General features: G+C 38.6%; 1 protein-coding gene across 1 annotated transcript; it reads right to left on the minus strand.

Annotated features, from left to right (window-relative positions):
- Window positions 1-2,005: 2,005 nt before the first annotated feature.
- On the minus strand, window positions 2,006-11,452 carry pdpn (podoplanin). The gene is made up of 4 exons (XM_079637869.1): window positions 11,163-11,452; window positions 4,687-5,046; window positions 4,462-4,567; window positions 2,006-3,225 (listed from the first exon to the last, which is right to left on the minus strand). The coding sequence occupies exons 1-4, from the start codon at window positions 11,224-11,226 to the stop codon at window positions 3,219-3,221; spliced, it is 537 nt and encodes a 178-aa protein (XP_079493995.1). The 5' UTR covers window positions 11,227-11,452; the 3' UTR covers window positions 2,006-3,218.
- Window positions 11,453-12,033: the final 581 nt, after the last annotated feature.

Below are 12,033 nucleotides of genomic sequence, written 5' to 3' on the forward strand. Positions count from 1 at the left end.
GTACGGAATCTGCATATCCTGCCTGAAGACGAAGGCAGGGGCGCAGCCAACCCCCCGGAGTTATAGGAAGGGACCATCCTGGTGGTGGTGTTGGGGAGGATGGAGAAGAAGGGACATCTTGGTGGTGGTGGGGAGGATGGAGGGGGAGGGGCATCTTGGTGGTGGAGGGGAGGATGGAGGGGGAGGGGGAGGGGCATCTTGGTGGTGGAGGGGAGGATGGAGGTAATTGGAAGCGTCAGCATCTGCAAACTCAAACATGTGTAAGTTTCGATCTTTTATACTACGAGTATTTAGAGCACGATTGGATAAAGAGAAGGTAATCAGTGACGTAACAATTAAGTCTTCCTGGCAGAACTTACGCTAAAAGCTTTCATAAATGAAACAACTGTGCACCTCTGTAAATATAGTAACTTTGGGCCGTTCTTACGAAGAAATGTGTTCATAAACCCACTTACGCACTTTTTATGAAGATTCTGACATTCATTAATGTGCTTTTATCTTGGATTTGTTCTGAACGAAATCTATGCACACTAAAGAGCACTCTTACGCACATTTGAGTGACTACAGTTTGCTCCAAATAATTGGTTACTGCATTTTATTTTATTTTATTCTACATTCATTTACACTGATAGTATTTTACTGTAATGTATTTCTGATCAATTGTTGAAAAAAACTCATAGATTCATCAATCCTAGAACACAGGTGCAAACAATTCTGTTGTTTAAGAACATGTCATGAATCCGACGTAGACTTATAGGAAGTTTATTAAGTACAAAGTTGATAAAATTCTTAGGAAGACATTGGTGAATGAGGCCCTTTGTTACTGTCCACTTAAAATTTTTAAATCTAAATTTATGTCTAAATTATTTTTTTATTTTTTATTTTCATGGGGGAGGGGGGGGGGGGGGGCTGTATGGGACTTAAGAACATATTCATATTTACAACGATGCCTTTATTCATTGACTCCATCTCTTCCTCTCTCTGTCAGTCTTAATAAGGGATTAGAGAGACAGAGAGGGAGTGTGTGGGTGTGTGTTTGTGTGAGAAAAAGAAGTGCATAGGCATGTATGTGTGTGCCTGGTAAACCCGCCTACGCTGTGAGGACCAAATGGAATTTTTTTGGTCTCCATGATGAAACAGGTCTTCTTCTTCTTCTTTTTCTTCTTCTTCTTCTTCTTCTTCTTTTTTTTAAATATGTAACAATGCAGAGAGTCTTCTGTGATGACACTCATACACCAGAAACACACATCAAATCTGCAAAACAAATTATTGGCCTTCGACTCAGTTTTCAATTCCATAAAACACCTTATGCAAACCACAACACGCAATTCTCTATGTCTATGTAACACACGAAAATCTAACAGGAAGTATCTTGAAAGTAACACAACCTATCAAAACCTATACCACTTCACACTAACTCCTCACATGTGCAAAAACTCATTGCTTTACACCAACCAATCATGGCTTTAAAATAGGCCAAAGGTCAAGTTATAGTTTTTTTTGGACTGTGTAATACTGTATTGACAGCCACAAACGCTTACAGTAAAAAGATAAATAGTTTGGTTTCAATCATGCTTTCGTGTTTACTGTGAATGTTTCAACATCTCTCTGCCAATTACTTTCAATCTTGTACAGAAATGTAAATAGAAGCTCAAAGAAGAGTTTTAGGTTTTGAATAACAGTGTATATGATATATAAAAAATATAATGGCAAAGGTGTTTGTAACCTAAGAAAAATGTGTGTGTGTGTGTGTGTGTGTTTGTGTGTGTGTGTTTGTGTGTGTGTGTTTGTGTGTGTGTGTGTGTGTGTGTGTGTGTGTGTGTGTGTGTGTGTGTGTGTGTGTGTGTGTGTGTGTGTGTGTGTGTGTGTGTGTGTGTGTGAGAGAGAGAGTGAGAGAGAGAGAGAGACTGGAATGTTGAGTAAAAGGGGCTGAAAGTAAACACAGACAAACTGACAATGTTATCTGGAATCCACTAACACAACAACACAATACTGAAACACAACATACTTTGGAACTTTTTTATTGAAACTGAACAATAAAAACAAAAAAACACCACCCCCAAAATACAAAGACAATCACTTGGTTATAAGTGGATTCTGAGATCAAATGGTAAAATGAGATCATAGTGACGGGATATAAAGAGGAATCCGGCTAAACAAAAATATATATATCGTTGCAAACAGTTGCAGTGTCTAAAGTCCTTTCTCAATATTGAACATTTATTCTTCATCATTCAGTGCACCTATTACTGATCTCTTGAAGCAAAGCCAGGATAGCCTTGCTAGATTGTCAGTAAGAAACACAAGCCCAACATTGACAAAAAAGAAATGCAAACAACTAAACCATGCAAAATGTCTGTATGCTTTTAAAATGTTGTAATCCATGGTGAGAAACATCAGGATTTTAGTTACACATGCCAAAAGCAGCTGCACGCATGAAGCTAAGCTGATTGGAACACATAATAATGATGCGTCCCAGAGGAAGTGATGTCACTTTTGGAATGGGTGACAGTTAAGAACAACACAGTCAAGTCACTCCGTATTAATGCACTTCAAAAGAGTAAATCTCAAGCACTTATTGTGTGCTGCTCCCCTTAAATATTAATTCAAAAATATTAGTTAATGCCGATAGACCGGTAAATTACACATCTGGAGCCTATTCTGAGAACAGAATGTGTCCACAGCATCTGCCTATATGTATCATAAACTGTACATAATGCGTCATAGACCTATTGGACACATCTGTAAAGAAGAAAAAGAGAGAAATTGAGAAAAATAATGATCTTGGATTGGCTTTTTGTCACACATGAAGCCATTAAGTATATTTGTATGATATTTACACTCAAAATTTTGCTTGCATGTGCATTTGTTTGCTTATTTTTGTTTATTAGGCCCTTCACAAACTCACAGTTAGTGAGACCACATTCATTCACATCCTGTTGCATTAATATGCATTAAAAAAGATATTGTAACTTCCTGTGGCCTCCCACTGTTAGGGTGTAAATGAGGTTTCTCAGGCTAAATAAGGGCCCTGTGGGCATTGGGGAGGTGTTTTTGTCGGAGGGTTGTTCAATTGGAAAGGGGATGGGGCACTCTCCTGCTCCCCTTATAGTCCTGGGTGGATGGTGAGAGTGCTGCTTGCATTGTTTAAAACATTAGAACAATAGTTCAGAACTTCCGCAATTTCTTCTTCTTCTCTTCCTGTCGTGCCTTCCTTTTCAGGGGCTGGGAAAGAAAGACGACAAAGCAGTTTAGTACAAATGGCAGCAACAGACACTCATTAGAGCTTTTTTAACATGTAGCATACAAAGATAAACAAACAAATAAATTACAGTAGGCTACATTAATAGGTTATTGAAAATTTCAATTGCATTTATCAGTTTCATTCTGAGATTCAGAAATTATTCGGACATACTTGACAGGAATTGTACAAAAACAAAAAACGTGTTTTTAAGGACATTTGAATACAATTGGTTATTTTTGGCCCTCTTATTTCGTTTTTTTTGGGCAACACCATGTTAGTACCACAAATAATATAGCATCAACAGCACTGTATTGCCACTCCATTTCAGCACATTTGCAGTGTGATTTTCTAAGATGGTGAAGAGCGCTGTAAAAAATTATCCTGTAAAAAAAATGGTAAACTACTGGCAGCTCTTGGTTTCCAGCATCATACCGTAAAAATATAGTGTGTTACTGTTTTTGAAATTAACAGCTAAATACTGTTTTGTCAGCTACAGCTATATGCTGTTAAATTAAAGTTTAATACTGTAGATGACAAAACGGTATTTAGCTGTTAATTTAAAAAACAGTGACACCCCGTATTTTTACGGTATGATGCTGGCAACCACAGCTGCCAGTAGTTTACTGTTTTTTTACAAAATAATGTTTTTTACAGTGTAACCACTGTTCTTCTGTTTGGCTGGTATAAGATTCCATCATGACATAATTTCCTTGTTCGGCATTGGCCTTGATACGGTTCAGTGGTGTTTTTCTCCAATATTTGCCATTTAGATGAACATTGGAAGAAGACTATTGGAGTAGCAACATAGTTGTGTTAAGCTGTTATACATTTATATTTTAAGAGCAACTGTGTTACACTGATTAATCAGGATTATCTATGAAACAGTAAAACAGTTACAGAGATCAAGATGCTGTCTTGTTTTTGAGGCTTTCGTTTCTTTGCAGTCCTACAACATAGAAATCATTTACTGTCAGCATGCAATATTTCACCTCAGTCATTCATAAAGAGAACATGTTCATAAAGAAGCAACGCATCCGTCACACAGTATTATCAGTACAATATTGGACCTCATTGTCTTTGTATAAGCAAAAAGCAAAAAGGTCTTGTAAATAAATCTTGTAGATAAACATTTCATCCCTTTAATGATAGTTATATGTATATAATAATAATAAAATCATATTAAATCATATAATAATAATAATAATAAAAGTACTTACGAGTACTGGCCCATTCTTCTGACCACCAAGATGATAACAGCAATGACAACAATCACTCCGACCAATGCGCCGATTACGATCCCCACCAACTGTCCCGTGCCCATACCTGGAATAAGGAAGAACACCAGATATAATGTCAATGACTGCTCATCCTCACTCACACAGATTCTCAATTCAATCTCAACTGTAACAATATTTACACTGTATGTCTGTAGTATATCTCACCTTCTTCCCCATCTATCTCTACATTAGGAGACTCTGTTTTTTCAGTTGCTCCTGGTTCAGCTATCGACTCAGTAGGGGCATTAGTGGTGGCCACCTCTGCTGGTAGAGCTGTTGATTTTGCTGTGTCTGTTGGGGTTGCGGTTTGTATTGGGATTTCTGATGGTATAACTTGTGCTTCTGTGGAAACTGATGGCGCTTTTTCTGTTGAGGCAGCTGCTTCTGTAGCCTCAGTAACAGGCACTGGTGTTGAAGCGGCCTCTTGAGGAGCTGATTCTTCTGTTTTGGCAATGGCAGCAGTTGTTTCTGATAAAATGACTGGCCCTGGAGTCACCTCAGTCGCTGTTGGCACCACCAGAGTACCTGGTACATAAACAACAAAAAGGTTTTATAAAAATGTTATACTAGAAACCCACCTTTACATTTCAACATAAGGGGAGAGCTCTGCATTAGAGAGTTGGATGAAAATGGAGAAATTCCAGAGACACTGACACTGTTTGCTGCGTTTTTTGGTTCTAGTGCTTGTATCATTGGTGAGCCAGAATGTTCTCATGGCCTGCTGTTAATAGTGAGAACATTCCGGCCTCTCCATCAGCCCAATAAACACAGACTTACACGTTCACTTAGACGTTACGTACAAAAACGTTCTGCCTTTCCACCATACAGAAAGTCACGCCTTAACTATTTAGGGCCCACACTAATGAGATCACTTCCTTTATACGTCATACCTTCAACCAGACTAATTGTCTCACTTCCTGGGTTAAGCCGGCAATAATTGCACACAAGGAAATGAAGCACTGGCGAAAAAAACATGGCCCAAATTTTCCTACGAGAAAGTTTCCTCAGTGGTTGATCTTAGATCTTTCTGCACCACGCACAATGACTTCAGCAAGCATTAAAGACAAACAGCAAAAACTGATTTCAGATCTGTGCTGGTGTCGAAGCCAGATGGACTGCATATGAGAGAATTTCTCTCGCTGATCTTTAGGGAACCTCCCTTTATAATAACACCACCTCAGCTGCTGAAATACACAGTTTAAAATATCAAACTCAGCATGGGTTAAGAAACTCAGCACACATTATCAACTCTGGGTTAATGGCAAATTAATGTTAGGGTTCTTTTTGTAACAGAACATTTTCATGAGTTTCATGAAGCAGATTTATCTTTTACTGACTATTATGTGACTCAGACACTTTCAGCAGTGTGGAATTTAAAGGGTTTGTTCACCCAAATGAAAACGTGTCATCATTTACTTATTTAGTCTTTCTTCTGTAAAACCCTGAAGGGTAAATTCAGAAAAATATCCTGGCCATTATTTTTCAAATGCTAAAATTATATAAGAGGAATTTAATTTTGAGTCCATATAATAATTTTGTTTGAGTTATAAACCAAAGGTTATGGTACAGTAAAAATCTGTCTGTTGCTCTCCCTGCACGTTCATGAGAGTTCATAAGAGAAGTAGCAGTGCTCATTTTGTGAACGAATCCAACCGTGTTGATCCAGTTCGAAATGAATGACAATTTATGATATGTTTAAGGTACTTTTGAGTTCTTTTAAAAGTTTGAAATTTCCTTATTCATCGTAACTGCATTGAAAGAACGAGAAGCATACAAAATATCCTCTTATATGTTCCACAAAAGAAAGAAATACCAACATGAGGTTGTCAATGACAGATGTTTCATTTTAGGGTGAACTTGTTTTAATAACATGTTCCCACTCAGTTTGTAATTTTAAACTTAAATGTATGTAACTTAATTAACTACTCCCAAAATAAAGCGTCATTACAATTTAAGACCTCTTACGTGAGCGGAGAACATTATTTAATTGTAAGTGGGTGTAAAAAAAAAAAAACTATTCTGCTCCAAAGAGAGGGTTGATTTTCATAGTCCTACAATCAAACAAAAGTTTATAATGGGGTCAGAGATCAGAATGTCCTGGGTGTATTTGTGCTTGTGTGTTTATATTAATGTTCTTGTTGACTGCTGCTAACAATCAGCTCATTATGTTTGAGACCCCAACAATTAGTTGTAAGTATGGCTCTCTTCCTCTCCAACCACCACACACACACTCACATAAATACACATGATGTGATGGGAGGAGCAGATTATAAAGAGCCAGTTGTACACAGCAGCATGCGCAGAAACCGTAACTGTAATTTATGTAAAAAATAATGTAGGCTATACAGTCAACTGCTCATTATCAAGAAATAAACCCTGACATGGTGATCAGGACTTATGATGGCCACTCGTAATTTTATAATCTTACCTCTATATTTTATCTTAAGCTTCTGCTAAGAAAAATAGTCCACTATACAAACAATTGGCATAGCAGCATGACAAACACTGCAGCGATAATATTACTGAAGTCGTCTGTGGGCATTTCTACGAAAATTGACAACTGAGACGCAAGATGGTGGCAGTCACGTTTGTATTAAACAATCAAAAAGCAAGTCCGCTGTGTGATATGAGAGCCTTGAAAGTTGCACCGGTTCAATTTCCTGGATATATATAAGTTTGTTATGCTGCTTGTAACATGTATGATCTGTTCTGATTGTGTTTTGGTTCTGTTTTCCCTGTTCCTGTTTGCCTGTGTGACTTAGGCTCTGTCCACACGAACACGGGTATTTTTAAAACCAGTTTAGCCGTTCGTCCACACGCAAACGCAGTATCAGGTCACTGAAACCGAACCTTATTGAAAACTCCTGCCAGGGTGAAGAGTTTCAGAAACTCCGATTGCAGTGATGACGTGTAGGCGGTGAAACCGTAAATCTGCTTTGCTTGACGTCAGATTGTGCGCCGCTATCTCCTTTGTTTACATGAGGCGAGTCTGTGCAATGGCAGACGTAGACAAAATATTGCTGCTAATAACTGTGCTAACAGGGCTTATAACATGTATACAGATACATGCACAGTTCTCCCATTATATTGCGGAACAGAGGCGTCAGAATGCAAGGTCACTAATAACCTTTTTTCAGCCTTCTGTGGCATTACGGTTAGGGTTATATCGCTTCATAGCGTGTTTTTGCATTTTCATGTGGACAGAGATTGTTTTTAACATAAAACGTCTGAACGATATATTTTTTAAACAGAGGAAAAACTCAGTTCGTAAAAATACCCATGTACATGTGGACTAGGCCTAGTTTGCTAGGCCCTGTTTACAAGTACATGGTTATTTTGAAAAACGTAGACAACGGAGAATTCGCCTCTGAAAACGATTCTTTCTAAAAACTCCGGCCAGAGTGAAGATTTTGGAAAACTTTGTTTGCACGTTGCATGTAAACTGAGAAAAACTGAGTTTTAGGCAGCTGACATCACAGGATGTGACTATTTTCGGGATTCTGATTGGCTAATGTGGGCTTGAGCTTCTAGTTACACTGCCATCAACAGGTTTTGCATGTTCTTGGCGGCATATACACGGATTCGTGTAACGAACACTTTTCTGAAAACTGACAGGTGTGCACGATGTTATTTTTGAAAATGGAGAGGGGTGAAAATAGCCGTTTTCCGTTTATGAAAATAGCCATCCACGTGTAAACGTAGCCTAGTGTGTGCCAGTGTGTTCCATTGATTAATGATTCAGTTCACCTGTCGTCCAATTAATTTAATTCCTCTGTGTATTTAAATCCTGTGTTCATTCTTTGCTTGAGTCATTTATGATGTTAATTCTCCTTCAGAGTATATGTGATTAAAGATTGTTATGTGAGCTGTCTCCTTCGTCGTGATAGCAACCACACAATATATTCCCTACTACGTCTGCATGTTTTACTAATTCGTCATACATTCGCAGGAAATAGCTCACTTCTGTATTGAAAAATAATGGGGATACAAAATTGGTCATGATCCATCAGCATTCTCCAAATCGTATGTCCTTTTTGTGGACGGTGGCAGTGATAAGGAAATATCAGATAGCTGAATGCCGTAATTGACCAATCAGAATCGGGTAATTTCAGAGCACCATGTAATAAAAGAAAGGGTGTTTTGAGACTGTGAGAAACAGCAAAGACTAACAGCCTTTCTGCTTTACAAACTGGAATGAGTCAAAACCCACTAAAATAGTGGAGGCATGTGTGTGTGTCAGTGAAAAACTATCCATTAAATGATCAAATTCAAATCTATGACCAAGCCTGAAACATTTCCCTGACAAAAAACATACCATAAAAGGGAAAGACAAGGAAAAGGAGAGACAAATATAGAGGAGAAAATCAGAGAACAAGGGAAATAGAGCACAAGAGGCCAGTATGGGTGTCTGTGGAACAATTAATTGAATTACTCTAAAAATATATAAAAAATAATATCCATCAACTGCTTCAGCGAGTGTGTGTGTGTGCGTGCGTGTGCGTGTGCGTGTGTGTGTGTGTGTGTGTTTTCAGGCTGTGAGGGAGTATGATGCTGGAATGTTTTTTGTACAGGAAGAACAAGTGAAGAACATCTCATGAAAGCAGATTTCCTCCCTCTCACAGATACACATACACACGCATGTCATGAGTGGGCAGCAGGGGACAGAGCAAGTGGAAAATCTCTCTTATCACTAGAACAGTACACACACATGCTTAGGCTCTCACACTCACAATCTCCAGGGAACAACATATCACAGACTAACACAAACACACACACACACACACACACACACACACACACACACACACACACACACACACATCCTAATCTAAAATACAACAGAAGTTCAGACCTGAGGGAGACAAAACTCAATATCTACTCGAGCTCCAGAATTACCCACAAATCTAAATTCTAATCCAAATACATTTGTGAAGTTTACCGATATTGATTTTGAGTTTTGACGAGTTCATTTAAGATTCAGGAGTGAGGCATTCACTCTGATTGGCATTCAGATTCAGTTAATAGTTTTATAGTTAATTTGCATTCTCTGGAGTTAATTTGAGGACATTAAGAATGAACAGAATTTCAGATTCAGATCCCTCATACAGAGCACTGATGAGTTGATATAGATGATTATTTTTGGTAGAGTACTTATAAACATTTTAAATGAGCTTTTATTTTTATATTTTTGCTTTTCACTTTAGTTGAAGTTTTAGCAGTTTTGTTATGTGCTTTAGTAATTTTTGATAGTTCATTTATATTTCTATACAGCTATAATCTATTTTTTTTCTTAATAAATGCACCACTTTTGAGAAGTGTATTCATATTATGAAGTTGTATGACAGTGACTTTAATGTATTTTGAGTCGTATGGAGCTAAAGATGAATTCAAAACCAATGAATTGAAAATCTGACTGCACTCTGAAGTTTAATATGAGTTTGATTGAGCTCTGTGAATATAGGGCTGAGTTTGTGGTTGCATTCAGAGACCCTGAGAGAGTTTCAGGGTTCATGTAGCTAAATTAACACCCAGTACACCCAATACCTCGATGTGCTCTCTCACGTGTCAGTTTACCATTACTCTATTCATAACACACACACACAACACATAACAGACAGAGTGTGCCATCTGAAAAGTTAGAAAGTTCATAGAACAACACAAATTTTATATTCTTCCAAAAGAACTGTATATAATGCTGTATATTAAACAGTGTAGCCTATAGAGTAAAAAACTTTTAGCTGTCTGATGACGCCCCGCTTTTAGAACAGGGAGTGGCACCGCCAGACTGGGAGAATGGGAAAAAATGGGAGACTAATGGCAGCAGGAAAAAAGAATGAGAGAGACAGAAGGAAGTCTGGAGAGGAAGACTGTGCACTGGTGACGCTCCTCTGATTGCAGGGAGTCAAGTTTTCCCAAGTTTGAAACTTGCTGAGTATTTTAATGTGATGTTTAGAGGGCTGTAACCGACCCTGAGCAGTGAGTCAGAGGCGCTGCAGTTTAAAAATAACACACATGCCCCTCCAACCCACCTCTGAGAGGGGTGAAAGCTTGATACCCCGCCAAAGATGGTTACAAGCGAAGGGGGGTGAGGAGAGGGAGAGAAAGACGTACAAAATAAGCACATATGGGGCGTCTCTCTCTCTTTCTCTCAGGCCTGCACTGCTCTTAGATGTAACCAGCCTGTGTACGAAATGCTCAAATGCTTCCCTTAAATATAGAGTCGGCTCTATTAATACACATGTGTAACCCTGTCCAGATTGAAAGAAACAGGGAGAAACGAAGCAATAAATCAGTGCTGACTAACTCAAAACTGGTATATAATGGTGTAACAATCATTGCAGCATTACATAATTTTCCCATCACAAGGTCCAAATGAGAGGAACACTGTATCAACACATGCTTATATGTCTGGATAATGTTTATCATGAACAGAAGGCACTGACACACACACACACACACACACACACACACACACACACACACACACACACACACTCACAATTCAGTGGAGATATTGTGTGTAATCAAACAAAACTGAATTGAATTAATGAAAGTTATGGTCACTAGAAACAGACGAGGAGAATGGACAGAGTGTGTGAAAGAAAGAATAGCACTATGTGTGAGTGTGTGTGTTGACTTACTTGCTTGGATAAAGGTACAGAAAGGCCCTGCCAGGGCGACCAGCAGCAGCAGTACGATCCTCATCTTGGTCACTGTTGGTCACTATCCTCCAACTGAAACTTTAACAAACTAAGAGGCTCCTGAAGGCACACGGCAGGCTCTGGACGAAACGCTGGCTCACACGCACAGACGTGTGGCTTAAAGTTGGTTTGAATGGAAAGGGGCGGCGAGGTCTGGAGTAGCAGTCTGGACAGAGGCACTGAGAGCCAGAGTGAGAGAGTAAATGTGCTTTAGTGTGTCTTCAGAGGGTGAGGGGGTTGGGCATTGGCGTTAGGTGGTCCTGCCCCTCATGCCTTCAAGTAAGTCTCTGTCTGTCAGTCTTTCCTCTCTCTCTCTCTCTCTCTCTCTCTCTCTCTCTCTCTCTCTCTCTCTCTCTCTCTCTCTCTCTCTCTCTCTCTCTCTCTCTCTCTACTTGACTATCACTTTCTCAAAATAGACTTTTACAAATTTTCATTATAAACCTGAAAAGAAAATTAACAAAATAAATAAAAAATGTATAATCCCTTTTCTTTTCTTTTCTTTTTTATATTACTTTTACCATTGCTTTTAACAGGGTGGATGCCATGAGAATGAAAATGGGTCTGTGAGAGGTCTTAGCATCCGTTAATGTTGTATCTTATTTTGCAAAACAGAAGAAAGCTGTTCTGTGAATATGCAATAGGCTACTTCCAATTCATTCGCTGCTATGTAAATAACTAGAAGAATAACAAAGTGCAGTAAACGGTAAAACTTTTTGCATTACAAACCAGTGACCCGTTCTTACATTAAAAAAGGTGTATATAGCACACAACATTGCAAATATGGCTTTTCTAAAAAAATAATTATAATAAA

This window comes from Phoxinus phoxinus, assembly GCF_949152265.1.
Source record: "Phoxinus phoxinus genome assembly, chromosome: 15".
NCBI classification, from domain to species: domain Eukaryota; kingdom Metazoa; phylum Chordata; class Actinopteri; order Cypriniformes; family Leuciscidae; genus Phoxinus; species Phoxinus phoxinus.

Excerpts from the sequence above, each read along its gene's own strand:
- pdpn (XM_079637869.1), bottom strand. The coding sequence starts at position 11,226 with ATGAGGATCGTACTGCTGCTGCTGGTCGCCCTGGCAGGGCCTTTCTGT. Across the intron at positions 5,047-11,162 it reads CTGTACCTTTATCCAAGCAA|GTACTCTGGTGGTGCCAACA; the intron begins GTAAGTCAACAC and ends TTTATGTACCAG. Across the intron at positions 4,568-4,686 it reads AGAGATAGATGGGGAAGAAG|GTATGGGCACGGGACAGTTG; the intron begins GTGAGATATACT and ends TCCTTATTCCAG.